General features: G+C 43.4%; 1 protein-coding gene across 5 annotated transcripts in view; it reads right to left on the bottom strand.

Moving 5' to 3' along the window:
• LOC133354588 (paraspeckle component 1-like) overlaps nt 1-4,859 on the bottom strand; it is a 95,026-nt gene extending 90,167 nt beyond the window's left edge. For all 5 annotated transcript variants that reach the window (XR_009756605.1, XR_009756606.1, XM_061571542.1 and 2 more), the window contains exon 1: nt 3,532-4,859. Coding sequence is in view for 3 of the 5 variants with exons in the window: in XM_061571542.1 (XP_061427526.1) it covers nt 3,532-4,701 (1,170 nt within the window). In the remaining 2 variants the exon portion in view is untranslated. The remainder of the gene's footprint in view (nt 1-3,531) is intronic.
• Nucleotides 4,860-17,330: the final 12,471 nt, after the last annotated feature.

Genomic DNA, 17,330 nt, shown 5'->3' with positions numbered 1-17,330 from the left:
ACTGCTGCAGTGAAAGCAGGTACCACCACAGTCAGTACGCACTGCAGTTACATTATTAACAGTAGTTTTTAAATATTTTTAAAACCCAGCCTCAGCCGGGTGGGCAATTTAGGCGAGGCCGGAGGCTCTGCACGGTACTCGGCCTCGACACCCCACCACACTATAGGCCGTACATATTACTGCACAGCGGCCGAGGAGATCGTGGCTGGGGGAGGGGGGGGGGTAGCAGCCCATCTGTGTATATATGTAAGGTTATTAAGAAATATATTTTTCACCCGGGCAACGCCGGGTACTTATGCTAGTCTATATATATAAAATCGCAAATCTGTCTGTCTGTGTGTCGCCGGACCATACGCAGTTTCATTGGACGGCGGTTGCCCTTGGCAACGGGTAGCGACGCATTCGCTGCGGGGTGGACGCCATTTTTAATTCCCGTTAAAAATATGCGCACGCATTAACACGCGACTCTGAGGTAAATTAATCAAAAGTTTCACATCCTCTTCACTCCCCCCCCCCCACCCCAATGTGTGCAATTACTATTATAGGGTCGGTAGATAATAAAATTATAGCGATTAGACAGTATTATTGTAGCGCGGGGGGGGGGAACGGCACCCGTACCCAGCCTCAGCCGGGTGGGCAATTTAGGCGAGGCCGGAGGCTCTGCACGGTACTAGGCCTCGACACCCCACCACACTATAGGCCGTACATTTTACTGCACAGCGGCCGAGGAGATCGTGGCTGGGAGGGGCAGGGGTAGCAGCCCATCTGTGTATATATGTAAGGTTATTAAGAAATATATTTTTCACCCGGGCAACGCCGGGTACTTATGCTAGTATTTATTTAAAGTTGCGCATTTTGATGTGACGTCACATTTCTCAAACTCCCCCCGTCACACATCGTCCACAAATGTCTGACTCCCCCCCCCCCCCTAGGTGCGTGACGTCATTTATGGACGGCTCCTTGCGAGTGGGAACCGAACTCGGGTCGCAGGGTCTGCAGCGCTCTGCACTAAACACATGATTACCGCTCCCCACACGCCTATATTTTCATCTTTAAAAATATGTTAATGTTTTATATTAATTATCTTATAATATATTGTGGTTCCAGAGCCACAACCAAAGCAAATATTGGTTTATGACGGAACAATATATCGTAAAATCTATTTTTGGGCCCACTGAATCAGCGGGTTTTGCGAATGGATTCGTCTCATGACGTCGCCAATAGCACAATCGTAGTACATTTGGAGGAATGTTTCAAATTAGTTTAAAAAGCAACATTTAAACGTGTCCATATTTTCTACAACCGAGTTTTAAGGAGGTAGTGCCGTTTTTTGAAAAGCTATGCAACAAAATTACACCATTGCACCGCATGGCACAGGCGTCAAATCAAAACATTTCTATTGATTTAGCCGAGAGTAAGGTCAACGTAAACCTCTTTAAACATTTACAAAAGCTTCTCCTAGTCGCCGCAGGGGTGGGCAAACAGGGATGGAGGCGGGCAGGTGTTATCGAGTGCCCCACCCCCGGTCTATTTGTTTGCTCCGTGGCGTTGCCATTTTACATACAGAGACGAAAACCGCCCCCTATAACCTTAACAGACTGTAGGGACAAGCGCTGTTAGCAAGCACCTATGAAGGCCGACACGGCACACGAGGGGGTGGGTGGCCAACATAAAGCCCGGCCGCCTTTGTCTCCCTAGTGGCGATATTTTCACACCGCACCAGGTATTCATTTGAGGCGGAGTCGACCTAGGGGAGGCCCAGGACCGGTTCAGATAATCGTCACTGGTGTTGGTCGTGAGCGGGAATTGAACCCGGGTCGCTAGGTTCGTAGCGCAACGCGCTAACCGCAACAATACCGCTCAACAGAGGTAGCGTCATTTTTTCCTTGAGTATGTCCCCTCATTTTGATACGTGCCTTGATTGTATATGTAAGACGATCTTCGTTTAATTTATACTGTAAAGAATTGTGATGCCCTCTATAGTGGGGGAGAGTTTTTCCAATTTGCTTTTACTGAATGTAAATGTACGTGGCCAGCCCATAAATGCACACGATGACAATGCGCCTCCAGTGGTTTCTGGCGGCAACCCCTCCCCCCTTGATTGGTCGAATTCGAATTTCCTCGCTGCACCCTCGACCCGTTCATTGGTCTGTGTGGACGCAACATAGCGTCATTCCTTGACCTCGCTAAACTTCTACCCCATTATATGCCACAAGCAACATTTGACAATTTTACTTCAGAGGATTTATTTTTACGACCGATGGGTTTATGTTACTCAAATAGTTACTAATATGTAACTGTACAAAAGCCTTTTAAATAGTTTACCAGCAAACATGTTTTTTTATTTAATCGCATAAGGAACCATCGGTGTAAAGTCAACTCTTATCCACTCAAACTCACTGGCATATGTGAAATTAACGGTCATTGACAAAAACGTCGTATATTCTACACTTTTCCTTTTGGGGCCGTGTTATTGACGAATGTGTCCAGTATTGTTGTACGTTTGCACCACTGCAACGCACATCAATAGAACCAAAAAAATCGGAGATTGTTGAGGGCTGCCCGTTTGTCATCAGTGTGCTTTAGGGCAAGCGATGCGCGTCTCGTAAGGGGAGTGGGTGTTGACGAGATGTGTCTGATGCGTGTTATGTTGAGACAAGCACTAAGTGTTGCTAGTATGTTAAACGGCACACAATGAAACTCTTTGGAGGGTATCCCCACACCCCCCTGCTGGTTATGGGGGGTTATTTTCCTAATATCAAACCACGCTAGTCACTCAGGGTTGGAGCATATACGGGGAAGATACTGAACTTAAAAAAGACAAACAAATCAAAACCCAGCTCACACTCTCAATATCATATCCCTCAATCACAGCTCTCTCAATAGCATATCTCAATCGCATCTCCAATCTCAATCGAATCTCCCTCTGAATCGCATCTCCCATCTCAATAGAATCCCCCTTTCAATAGAATCTCTCATCTCAATCGAATCTCCCTCTCAATCACATCTCCCTCTCAATCACATCTCCCTCTCAATCACATCTCCCTCTCAATCACATCTCCCTCTCAATCACATCTCCCTCTCAATCACATCTCCCTCTCTTAAACACATCTCCCATCTCAATCGAATTTCCCTACTTAATCGAATCTCCCCACTCAATTGCATCTCCCTCTCAATCGATTTTTCCATCTCAATCGCATGTCTTCATCCCATCTCCTCAATCGAATTTCCCATCTCAATCCCATCTCCTTTTCAATAGAATTTCCCATCTCAATCGCATCTCCCATCGATGTCATCTACCTTTCTAACCCCATCAGGTCGGCGATTCTGCCCATCGTCGTCTGTCATGGCGCCTCCGCAGCGCCCACCGCACACAAAGGGGAGCGAGGGGAGCTCCCCCTCCTCCTCCTCCTCCATAGGGGGCAGATAGCGGCCACCCAGGAGGGAGATGATGGCAGAGCCAGGGAGATGCAAAAGAGAAAAGAGGCAGGGACAGGGCGAGCTGCTGCTGCGGCAGAGCGAGGCGCTCACCAGGCGGATGAAGCCGAAGCCTTTGTCGGAGTTGAGGAATATTTCGGACGGCTCGCCGTACTTGGCGAACATCTTGCGGAACCCCTCCTCGCTCAGGTCGCTGGGGACATTGCCCACGAAGAGGCGGCATCGCTGTGTGTAGGTCTTCTCGCCCGGCTTCCTGAACGTCTTGAGGTCGAGCGCCAGCTGCCTCTGCTGCTCCTCCTTGGTCGCCGCCTCCTCTGCGGCCTTCGCCTGTTGCTTCTGCTGAAGCTGCTGCTGCAAACTCTGTTGTCCTTGCTGCTGCTGCTGAATCTGCGGCTTCTGCTGCTGCTGTATCTGCGGCTTCTGCTGCTGCTGAATCTGCGGCTTCTGCTGCTGTTGTATCTGCGGCTTCTGTTGCTGCTGAATCTGCTGAATCTGCGGCTTCTGCTGCTGTTGTATCTGCTGCGGCTTCTGCTGCTGTTGTTGTATCTGCTGCGGCTTCTGCTGTTGTATCTGCGGGGTCAAAGGCGGCTTCTGCTGCTGTTGGGGCAACTGAGGCTGCGGCTTCTGCTGTTGCTGCTGGGTGAGGGGCTTCTGCTGCTGCTGCGGTGAAGCGACTGGCGGCTTCTGCTGCTGCTGCGGTGAAGCGACCGGCGGCTTCTGCTGCTGCTGCTGCTGCGGTGCAGCCACCGGCGGCTTCTGCTGCTGTGCAGCCACCGGAGGCTTCTGCTGCTGCTGCTGCGGTAAAGCCACCGGCGGCTTCTGCTGTTGCGGTGCAGCTACCGGTGGCTTCTGCTGCTGTACAGCTACCGGTGGCTTCTGCTGCTGGGGCGGCTTGTTGTTGCTGTTGTTGATGACGATGTTGGGCCCAGGCTTCTCCACCCTCGGCGCCGTCTTGATGCCCAGAGGAGCCGCCATGACGGGAGTCGGCGGTTTCTGCGGCGGGATCTGAACCGGCTTCTGCGGCGGGACCTGAACCGGCTTTTGCTGCGTTACCTGAGGCGGCTTCTGCTGCTGCTGTACTTGCTGCTGCTGTTGCAGTAGTTGTTGATGTATCTGCTGCTGTTGTTGATGCTGCTGGAATGGCGGCCTATTGTCGCGATTTCCGTAGAAACTCTGGCGCACGTTGAGATTAGCGCCTCCGCGCCTGTTGTTATTGTTGTTATTATAAGGGGTACCGCCGCCCCTGAACCTGTTGGGGTACATGACGATAACTGTGGTGGCTCAAGATGATGGCTGAACTGCGTTCGAGGCGAGGGAGCGGTACTGGAGCGAGGATGGACGCGGATTGCTGCGGCACGACCCAGGAACGAGAAGATGGCGATCTCCGCCTCGCCGCAAAATGGCCACGGAGCCCCGTTTGACGCCCCTCGTCCAATCGGCGCTCGCGCCGGCGAAGGCGTGACCCTAGCGAGCGGTGATTGGCCCGTGGGGGCTGATTGACGTCGCGTGCCTCGCCTATTGGTCCATCGCGACATTCCGAGGTCCTGAATGAGGCTGTTGGGATGACTGGAGATGAGGAGGGTATCCGATGAGCTATAAAGCTCTTGTGCACAGACGTCCAGTGAGGGATGTGTCACAACGTTAACAACAACAAACGATACAAACATGCCGCACCCATATGACCCCTCAAGGTCCCTAAGATGTGGGGATGCAGATCTTGGGTGACCGAGATTTTTCTCGTGTAGTCCCCAGACTACGGAACGCTCTTCCACGAAATATCAGGGATCTCAGTGTGTGGACATTTTAAAAATTCGCCTTAAAATCTGTACGTTTCCGCTTACAACACTTTTAGCTAATTTCGTAATTTTTTAAAATGTTATAATATTTGTATGGTGAGTGTCTGCTGTTGCTGTGTCCTGTACAGCGCTTATTATCTCTACGTGGCTTTACCGAAAGACCCAAAGAATAGGTGATGTCCTCCACATGGACCCGTCCCTCATTAATAATCATGGATGCAATGAATATCACATCGCAGTCTGCTTTTCGCTTGCAAGCCTCAGATTTACAGAAATACACCCGTCCTTGGATGGGCAAAAAGACTATATTTCCCGAGTTGGGGCCATTGAGCTCGATTGCAGAAACTTAATGCATTACACAATTACAAATTAAGAAATAGAAATTACGTTTTAAAATCACAAATCACACTTTCGTGATTTTAATAAGTCAGTTTTAATGTGGACAGAGATGGCGGAGCGGAGATGTGAAGAGACACGGGTGGTTGAATGCATTTGATGCTAATTATGTGCGAATTCTGGGAACTAAAAAGAGGAAATCAGACGTGCGTCGCAGATTTTTAGGATTGTCCTACACTGTAAAAAAATATTCCGTAAATATACAGTAACTTTTCTGGCAGAAAGTTGCCATTGAATTTTACCGTAATTATACGGAAGATTAAATCCCATTTTTTACAGAAATATGAACAAAAATTTACAGTAATTACTGTATTTTCACATAATACCATTCGTGTTTTTTTACAGTAATTTATCCGTATTCAGTAAAAAAACTATATTACCCAGGACTGTAAAAAAATGTTTTCTGGCAAAAAGTTGCCAGTAACATTTTCTGTAATTTTACCGATTTTTTTTGCGAATTGTGTTATCTTACTGTAAACTTCTATATTTTTAAAGACACTCCATATTAAAAAATGTCTATTATAAACAAGAAAATAAAACCCAAATTAGATTTAGTTTAAATGGAATATGTTTGACCCTAAACAGTACACGGGCAGTTTGCCTGCTGCTCCCCACCATTACCTCTTCCTGGAAAGAAACTAAACAAAGAAAAAACTGCTTTTGTGGCGTGAAAGACTTTATTGTCTTTTTTAAATATGTAAATCTACATACATTGGCTTATGAAAATAGTCAGTACATGCATTTGAACATGTTTTTAAAATATGTAATTGCGAATGTATTTTACCCTATTTTATAAAACGATCTTTAAAAATATACAATAAAAAAGCGTCTGCATTAGCCTTTAACAGATACACTTTGTATAGTAAGGAAGTGTACAATCATCTGGAACAAACATGAGAAGAAAAAAAAGCAAGTAACTTCCAAGAGTTTTTACAGCTTCCAAGCTGCAGTACCAGCACCAGTATCAAACACTTCAGCAAGTACTGAAAGAAACTGGTTTAATTCTTGATATTTATTCTTGATATAATCACTTCAAAAGTTTGAATAGTTTACGTGTATCTGTTTTTGCTTTCAGCAACTTGCTTTTAACACTTTTCAAATAAAAAGAAAGGAGTCCCAACTCAAAAGGAATGAGATAGTGTTTCCTTTGCATTAGTGGTTAAAAGTGTATCAGTGTATGTATACATTGTGTCTGTAATACAGTATGTGTATGTTTGTTTGTGTACAATATGGTTGCCATACCATGTCAGATCTTCAGTTTCATTTTATTTTTAACAAAATGAAGATCTGACATGGTATGGCAGCCATATTGTAAACAAACATACACCTACGGTATGATAGACACAATGTAAACTGGAAACAAGTATAACCCGTAAAAACAAAGTTTTTCACTATAAATCCTTTATATGCGTGGCGGCTAGAGTCCTCTCGTCCTCTGGCTTGAGATGGCTGCCACCTATGGGTCAGATGATTGCATGGCAGCATTAAGCAACTGGTAATTCAATATATTTTTGTCCTAAAAAGTGTAAAATTTTGGAAAAAAAATTTCACGAACATTAATTGTTACGCACAACGAGCCTGTGTGGAAAATGTCAGCTCGATTGGATCACGGGAAGTGGGTTAAAAAACGACCGAAAGATTTGCACGGTCCTAAGCAAGCAGGCAAGTGAACTTAATATAAAGGATAAAAAAAAGAATGAAAATTAATGAAAAAAATCTTAAGTGCTGTCTGCAAAAGTGTTTTCAGAGACTTCAGGGGTTTCATGGGGTTTCAACGTCTCTCAGATCCGAAAGGAGTATCAGGATTCGGGGGTGTGTGTTGTGGCTTTTCTTTCCACGTGTCTGCTCCTTTTTTGATCCTCGTTCTGGATTAATTCCAACAAGGCATCTAAAATATAAAAGGATAAATGTTAGGAAGGATAAACAAAAAAAGCAAAAACAGAAGCAAGCTGATCTTCTGGTCAGTATTGAACCAAATAAACTAAGAACCAATCAACAACTTAATTAATAATGTTGGAACCTACTGCATATGTAAATGAGCATCTGTCTCGTCATTCAATACTTCATAGTTATCAGTATATCATATGTTATCAAAAATACAAAACATCAAGTATTTAATTAGCCCTCTAAAACATCTAATTACAAACTCTTTGGTTCTTTCGGTCAAGTTACGTAGGTAGAAGAATTAAACAAAAATTATTATTATTTTATTTTTCTACCTACGTTACTTTACCGAAAGAACTAAAGAGTATGGATTCCTACAGTCACGAAAACTTCAAATCAAGATCTAATTGCATGTGGAATAAGTTTGCAGGTACTCGCTATTACTTTATTTCTGAACATTATAAAATAATTCTCACGACGTTTCGGCCACACCGCAAGCAGCCGTCTTCAGGTGGAAAACAGGTCTGTCGAGAAGGTAGAGTCTGAATGGCATGCTCCAGGCTTGGAGCGACTATTTATGCTGGGGTGGAGGGGTGAAGAGCGTCTTGACAAAATAATTTGCATATCAAGAGGAATTTAGCATATTTATGGAAATGCAGATATGTGATTAGTACTACTTGTGAAATGCGTAAGAGGTTTGGCGAGGGGTTTAAAGTCATTATGCCCATGCATTATGCAGGATTAGCAGTATCAAAGGGAGGGAGTAAGGTTAGAATTAATAAAGGGAAGGAATGTTAATAATATGGCGCCGCAGCAACTAATATGCTTATAGACTATACATTGTAATATTACACTATGTATTATTCTACCCACCCAACTGTATACCACACTGCTATATATTCACTATAAAATTAAGATACTATATATTACCTTATACATTGTATTAAACATTACAGATATGTGATTAGTGGCCAGATGACAAAAGTGACAAAAGTGTCATCTACGTACCTAGACCAATTCCTTGACCACATCAATTCCATACACCCAGTCATCAGATTCACCATGGAAGTAGAAAAAGATGGCAAGCTACCCTTTTTGGATGTCCTAATTAAAAGGAGACCTGATGGTTCAATGAGCCACTCTGTCTACAGGAAAGCCACCCATACGGATGCTTACCTAAAACCGGATTCCCACCACCATCCATCCCAGAAGAATTCCCTCATCAAGACTCTATAACATAGAGCCCAATGCATCTCCGACCAGGAACACATTGCCAGTGAACTCAAACACGTATGCCAAGCTCTTAAGGCTAATGGTTACTCCGATTACACAATCCGCAAAGCCATCCCTCCAACCATCAAGAAGGATCCTGTTGAGGAGCCTTTCAAAACCATCACCTTACCCTACATTGCTGGGGTCACAAAAAATATCTCCAAAATCCTGGTAAAACACAAGATCCAGGTCCGATTCAACACAGTACATAAAATCCGTGATCTGGTCCCGTCTGTAAAAGACATAGTTCCAGACATACAGTACCCTGGCGTTTACAAACTAAGTTGCCTCTGTGGTAGCAGTTACATTGGAGAAACCAAACGACATGTCTCGGACCGCATCCGCACGGTAGGACAAACACCTCAGCCGTGGCAGATCACTGTTACAATTCAGTGGGCTCACATGATATTGACTTCTCCAAGACAGAGGTTCTCTGCAAGCTATCCGGCTACCATGAGAGATTCGTCCATGAGGCGATACACATATACAAACACAGAGACAATTTCAACCGAGAAGATGGATTCTGGCTCAGCAATCATTGGAAGGACGTAATAAATCATTTCGGATCTTAACTGATTGTGTTCACGTTTACAGTGACTTTCAGACCGCAGTCCATTCACTGACATTGACTGTATATCTTGTATTCTCCGCAGGGAATGGATTCTTTGCTCCACTGCAAGCTTCCTATCACCACTCTCCCATTGACATATTTCGTTGCTTCCTCTTGTACCTTTCACGCGACGGTCAATGATATAGTGTATAGCATATTGTACAATAATAAATAGTATTAAAATGTAATGGTTAATACAATGTATAAGGTAATATATAGTAGCGTAATTGTATAGTGAAAATACAGTTTAGTAGGTAGAATAATACATAGTGTAATATTACAATGTATAGTTACTGCGGCGCCATATTATTAACATTAATTCTAGATTTGAAGCTTTCGTGACTGCAATGATTCATATTCTTAGGTTTTTTCGGTAAAGTCACGTAGGTAAAACATCAAAATTAATAAAAAATAAAATAAAATAAAGATCACGACGTTTCGGAGGCAACACAAGTCTCCGTCATCAGGTGGGACCGTCACAGCCAGATTAGCTGCATCAAGTGAGGCAATGATTCAAGATGTAATCCCTTAAAAGCGAGTTGAGGGGGGAGGAGAGGGGGGGAGCTCATCAGAATGTGGTAGCTAATGAATGGAACGTATCGGGAGGGAGGGGGGGGCTGGGCCAAAAGGGTGGGCGACGGCGTGGAAGCGATTGTGCGCAAGCGACAAACTGCTGCACACGCCAACGTCTTGGACAGGGAGGGGGGAGGGGGAGGCCTGATACACATGATAGAAAATAACAAAAATGCCCATGTTTATACCAATGCTGGCTGAACAATGAAGAGATTACTGTTAAACACTGGGGATGTTAACACTCGGTAAAGTAAAGTAAAATAGTGCCTGTCAGATAAGATGGTCCAAAAAAAGTGTAATTAAGTCTTTTTTGCGTGGTTAATAACATCTTTCCAATGATTACTAAGTTTGTAACCATCATCACGGTTGAAATTATGTCTGTGTTTGTATATTTGTATGGCTTCGTGTACAAACCTTTGATGGTAGCCAGGAGGTTTGCAGAGAACCTTGGTCTCGGAAAAGACAATTTCATGAGAGCCCACCGAGTTGTAGCAATGATCGGCAACGGCCGAAGAATCAGTTCTGCCGTATTTCAGATCTGACTTGTGCTCGCGGACACGATCAGCAACATGACGTTTCGTTTCTCCAATGTAGCAATCACCACAAATGCAACTCAATTTGTAGACTCCAGGATACTGTAAGTCAGGAACGACATCCTTCACAGATGGAATCAGATCACGGATTTTATGCACTGTACTGAATCGGACTTGGATCTTATGTAGTCCAACATGGATTGAATTCTGATGTACCTGCGCTGGTTAGGCATTGCCTCACCAACACCTATTTTACCTGGAATGGCACCTTCTACAAACAGAATGAGGGTACCCCTATGGGCTCCCCCTTGTCACCAGTTATAGCCAACATGTTCATGGAAAAGTTTGAATCAGACGCCATCCAGACATCCACCCTGCGTCCTTCCTTTTGGAAGAGGCATGTGGATGACACTTTCGTCATCTGGCCACATGGCCTCCCACTTCTTGGACCACATCAATTCTAGACACCCATCCATCAGATTCACCATGGAAGTGGAGAAAGACGGTAAACTACCATTCTTGGATATTCTGTTTGAGAGGAGACCTGACGGATCCTTGGGACATTCTGTCTACAGGAAAGCCACCCACACAGATTCCTACTTGAAACCGTATTCCCACCACCACCCATCTCAAAAGAATTCTCTCATCAAAACGCTATACCACAGAGCCCATGGCATTTCTGACCAACACCACCTGACCGGTGAATTAAGACATGTACATCGGGCCCTCAGGATGAACGGATACTCTGACCGTACTATCGAGCCAAGCTGTCTCTCCCACCACACAGAAACAGCCACATGAAACTCCGACCAAAACTATCACGTTACCATACATAGCAGGCGTGACCAAAAATATCTCCAAAATTCTAAACGAACATAAGATCCAAGTCCGATTCAGTACAGTGCATAAAATCCGTGATCTGATTCCATCTGTGAAGGATGTCGTTCCTGACTTACAGTATCCTGGAGTCTACAAATTGAGTTGCATTTGTGGTGATTGCTACATTGGAGAAACGAAACGTCATGTTGCTGATCGTGTCCGCGAGCACAAGTCAGATCTGAAATACGGCAGAACTGATTCTTCGGCCGTTGCCGATCATTGCTACAACTCGGTGGGCTCTCATGAAATTGTCTTTTCCGAGACCAAGGTTCTCTGCAAACCTCCTGGCTACTATCAAAGGTTTGTACACGAAGCCATACAAATATACAAACACAGACATAATTTCAACCGTGATGATGGTTACAAACTTAGTAATCAATGGAAAGATGTTATTAACCACGCAAAAAAGACTTAATTACACTTTTTTTGGACCATCTTATCTGACAGGCACTATTTTACTTTACTTTACCGAGTGTTAACATCCCCAGTGTTTAACAGTAATCTCTTCATTGTTCAGCCAGCATTGGTATAAACATGGGCATTTTCGTTATTTTCTATCATGTGTATCAGGCCTCCCCCTCCCCCCTCCCCCCTCCCTGTCCAAGACGTTGGCGTGTGCAGCAGTTTGTCGCTTGCGCACAATCGCTTCCACGCCGTCGCCCACCCTTTTGGCCCAGCCCCCCCCCCTCCCGATACGTTCCATTCATTGGCTACCACATTCTGATGAGCTCCCCCCCCCTCTCCTCCCCCCTCAACTCGATTTTAAGGGATTACATCTTGAATCATTGCCTCACTTGATGCAGCTAATCTGGCTGTGACGGTCCCACCTGATGACGGAGACTTGTGTTGCCTCCGAAACGTCGTGATCTTTATTTTATTTTTTATTAATTTTGATGTTTTACCTACGTGACTTTACCGAAAAAACCTAAGAATATTATTAACATTCCTTCCCTTTATTAATTCTAACCTTATTCCCTCCCTTTGATACTGCTAATCCTGCATAATGCATGGGCATAATGACTTTAAACCCCTCGCCAAACCTCCTACGCATTTCACAAGTAGTACTAATCGCATATCTGCATTTGCCATAAATATGCTAAATTCCTCTTGATATGCATTCCGCAGGGAATGGATTCTTTGCTCCGCTGCAAGCTTCCCATACACCACTCTCCCATTGACATATTTCGTTGCTTCCTCTTAGTACCTTTCACGCGACGGTCAATGGTATAGTTTATAGCATATTGTATAATAATAAATAGTATTAAAGTGTAATGTTTAATACAATGTATAAGGTAATATATAGTATCGTAATTTTATAGTGAATATATAGCAGTGTGGTATACAGTTGGGTGGGTAGAATAATACATAGTGTAATATTACAATGTATAGTCTATAAGCATATTAGTTGCTGCGGCGCCTTATTATTAACATTCCTTCCCTTTATTAATTCTAACCTTACTCCCTCCCTTTGATACTGCTAATCCTGCATAATGCATGGGCATAATGACTTTAAACCCCTCGCCAAACCTCCTACGCACTTCACAAGTAGTACTAATCGCATATCTGTATTTCCCATAAATATGCTAAATTCCTCTTGATATGCAAATTATTTTGTTAAGACGCTCTTCGCCCCTCCACCCCAGCATAAATAGTCGCTCCAAGCCTGGAGCGTGCCATTCAGACTCTGCCTTCTCGACAGACCTGTTCTCCACCTGAAGACGGCTGCTTGCGTTGTGGCCGAAACGTCGTGAGAATTATTTTATTATGTTTTATTTTCATTATTTTATTATTTTCCTTCTATGTGATTTTACCGAAAGAACCAAGAAGATGAATCCCTGCAGTCACGAAAGCTTTAAATCGAAATTTAGACATATAGTAATTTAAAAAACTAGTTATCATTTTGATAAAACGTTTAAAAAAGGAAGGATAGTATTTTTTCTTTGTCTTATAACTTAAAATATTCATACAAAATGGCAAAATAGGTGCATCGAACTCACAGCACATACTAATTATCAGAATCGCAGAATCCTGTTCTGTTTTTGACAGCCAATACAGAAATCACCCACCAAAATAATGAATTAGGTTACACTAGCATACCACAAGCCCCACAAAATCCATACATTATTTCAAAGTATGTGGAGTTGATTAAAATCTTACCTTTGAATGAATTCCAGTGCAAGGGTTGCAGTATGTGGATGATGAATATTTAATACGTAATAAGTAGCAAAGAAAAAGCTCAAGGCAGTCAGTGGAGAATGAAGGTGGTCATTCACGATGATCTGATCTACAGCAACCATGAAGTGGCCTGCAGTCAGCACCTTTTCGCCTGAAAAATACAATTACAAAGCAAAAATCATAAAATGACAGTAATTTAGCTGAACAGATTTCCTGAAGTAGAAAAGATGTTCCTCTTGATTTTTTTAAATTGTGAAAATGTAAATGTTCAGTTGTAGTTAAATACATAGTTAAATACAATTTGCATTGGAGCAAAACACTTAGGAAGGCTGTCACAGACATTAACACTAGTTATATTTACTTACCTAAATCATTAGTAGTCTAAGATTAGTGCTAATCAGGATCTGTGATAGAATAGGTAAATGTTCTCCTATAAATTGACTTTCCAAGGGCAACAATGCATGGGGTGGATGGAAGGTCTCCCTTCACTATGGAACTGGCGGTTTCAGTTTCCTTTATGAAAAAAGAAAAAAAAATATGACATTATTGTAACTGATTCAAATGCACATTGTACAGGTGGAGAGGAGGAAAATGGGAACGTGACGTCAGGTGTGCCGTTCAGTGCGATGACGTCACGTCTCCTAGGGTACTTAAGGGAGACCCCGTGACGAGAGCGGGGTCACTGTGGGAACGGGTAGAGTACGAAGGGTGAAGAGGGAATCAGGGGTAGAGAGGGATCGAGTAGTGAGTCTGGGGAGAAGCCGGTGGTAGCCGATAGAGGTGCTTCTCTCTCCGGCAGAGTCCCCGATCCGACACGAGAGAGAGAGACTGGAGCTAGCCGGTCAGGGACCAGAACTCAGTGTAGGACCCCTAGCCCCTGGGAGTTATGTACCCTTGTGTGTTATTGTTAACCTTTAATAAACCCTGGCGAAAGCCCATAACTTACCTCCGTCTCCGAGTGCGTCCATGGGAACTTCTCTACACAGGTCTATCATATTCTGGCTAATCAGGCCATAAATCAAAATGAAATCAGTGGTATTTCCCTTTAGTTGTTAGTCAATTTGCCTTTACTGTCTGTTTTCAATATAGTAGAGTCCAAGACTGGGCACTAAATCCATTTACATAATTTAAACAAATAACTTCTGCAATTGAGAACATATTTTATAACTTGACACATTATTCAATTAGTTAATAAATAAAAGAATAAAATTCACCTCTTTAAGAACGACCAGTTCTGTAGGGTTGTTACCTAAGTAGGTAGCCAAAAAAAGGAGCAGCAGGCCCAGTGATTGTTGTCATTCAGTGTTGCTGTTGTCATCATTTTCAGTGCTCAGATGATCTGGAGGGGCTGCTTTTGCTTGTCAGATGAATTTTGTGATCGTTGGTCCTTTTTGAGAAAGCTCCTCTGCTAATTTAGTTTGAATTGGAATCCCAATCAGAGTTTCAAAATGCTCAAAGAGGTGGGATGCCTCAAATAAATAAGGCCATGTTTCTTTTAAAGCAGAAACACATTTCGCTTGTGTATTAATTGATAAACGTTGACTGTAGTAAGTCTCACGCATTAGCTGCTTCACGCTGGTATCAGAGAGATGCTTTTCACAAAATGCAGTCTGCAACTCTGTTTGCTTCTCTAGCTGACTCTGCTCTGTTTCATTCGCAGTTAAAACTCCAGGTTGCCACTGGACACAGCCATAACTGTCACAAAACTTTTTTTTTCCATCCACTGCCACTTTCCTTTTGAGTTGGGACTCCTTTCTGATAATTGTCTTTTGCAATTTTCAACTCTGTTTTCCAATTGCAGCATTAAAGAGTCATAGCCAGATCCGACTGTATTGTCTCCACTCACATCACGAAATGAAGCTGGATACCTAAGTACAATTTCCTTTGCTACTTCCCTCAGATATTTTCTGCCAGGCCTGTTCTGCACAGCTAGCAGTTCACAACTATTTTCACCATTTATTTTTTAAGCATTGGAGTTGGCCTTTTTTGATCAGTTAAAGCTTGGATCAGAGCAGGTGGCATTTTGTGCCACGGAATTTAAAATCAGTCCCCAACACAGGTTCCTGATGTTGCCATCTCAGGCGATCTGCATAATCCAAGGGAGATTCAACAGCAGCTAATGGTCCTGAAGTTAAAACAAACAAAAAAGAAAGTCAAAATAAACGTAAATTTTAGAAATAATGAGTTCTGCCTCATAATGTTTATAAAGCATCCACATACACCAAATATTATATATGTAGGACCTGAGATGACACGCGCCACGCGTTTGGTTGCGGAGCGAGCGTGCAACGGACAGTGGGGGGCAACTGAAGACATACAGGTGTTGTGGCGCCAATTAAGGGGTGAGGTCATTAAGAGACGCCACAGGTGTTAAGAGTAACTGAGGACGCAGGCCGGTGATTGGTCGAGAGGGTAAGTGTCTACAAAAACAACATCACGTGGAATCACGTGAGGCTGGGGGCCATAGGGGCGAAGGGAGGAGCAGGGGATGACATAGCTAATTGGGACTAATTGGTTCGGGGATAAAGGCAGAGCGTAGCGGAGAGACAGGGCTTTTTGGTGAGTGTTAGAGTCGGAGCTGGAGACGGTGCCTGGGACTGAGACGGAGCAACAGAGTGTATAGTATAAGGTAGCAGTGGATAAGAGTGTATAGTATAAGGTAGCAGTGGATAAGAGTGTATAGTAGAAGGTAGCAGTGGATAAGAGTGTATAGTATAAGGTAGCAGTGGATAAGAGTGTATATTATAAAGTAGCAGTGGACAAAGAATACAGTATACGGTAGCAGTGGATATAGAGAGTACGGACAGGGTTGCAAGGACGGAGCGAGTACAGCGTAGCGAGCAGCAGAGTAACGGACCTTGGTGGAGAGAGAGCGAGCGAAGCGGCGAAGCGGAGCAAGCGAACGGAGGGACATTGAGTGGGGTTGATGAGGAATTATACATCAAAGAGTATGGAGGAACATTGAACGATGCTGTCGGAGATGTGAACTATATGCGAAAAAAAAGGAACGAAAAAGACAAAGAAGTTGTCGTGTCATTAAGAGTCCTACATATATTCCAGAAGGCTTTTCCGTTTCAGACCGCCTTGACTATACACATTTCTGCGGGAAACGGGAAACACTGCATACCTATACAACACACATCACATTAAACAAATGTTTATACCCAAGAAGTTAATAGTATCAATATAAGAAATCACATTTTATTCGAAACACAGCAATCAATTTAAGTAAATTGGAATAAATAGTATAGGCTACTTTTATACATTGCATTACTTAAAAAAACATACCTGCTATGAATGCATGCAGTAGCTTTGGACCTTGAATTGGTCTCAGAATTTCCTCCAGGTCTTCTATTTTCGACAGGGTTAAATCGTCTTTACACTCTACCCCAATCTCATGCAGCCTTTGTAGTCGGCTTTCAGTTGTGTCTTCAGAGAGGGATGGCAGTGCCAGCTTCAGCAGCTCTTTCACTCTTTCCATCGTTTACAGGTTTGTGCTTCAATGGTAAAAGCAGTTTTCCCTTCTGTGATCAAATGTAAGAGGCATGTAGTTATGAATCATAGAAGAGCTTTTACAAATGACTTTACTCTGGCTAATGTGTTCTACTTCATACACACCAATATCAGGTACAATGTTAGCCATCTTTTCTTGGAGAAAAAAAGCACCTCACTTTCATTTTTTACTATGATGCATGCTATCTGCCCCAGCCTTAAGTATCCCACATTATAATCAAGTACAACAAGCAAACCATTTGCATATGAAGTGCCTTGCAC

This window comes from Lethenteron reissneri, chromosome 48 (genome assembly GCF_015708825.2).
Source record: "Lethenteron reissneri isolate LAM-NWPU_2019-01 chromosome 48, ASM1570882v1, whole genome shotgun sequence".
Taxonomy (NCBI): Eukaryota; Metazoa; Chordata; class Hyperoartia; order Petromyzontiformes; family Petromyzontidae; genus Lethenteron; species Lethenteron reissneri.
This window is presented reverse-complemented; position numbering and strand designations above follow the sequence as displayed.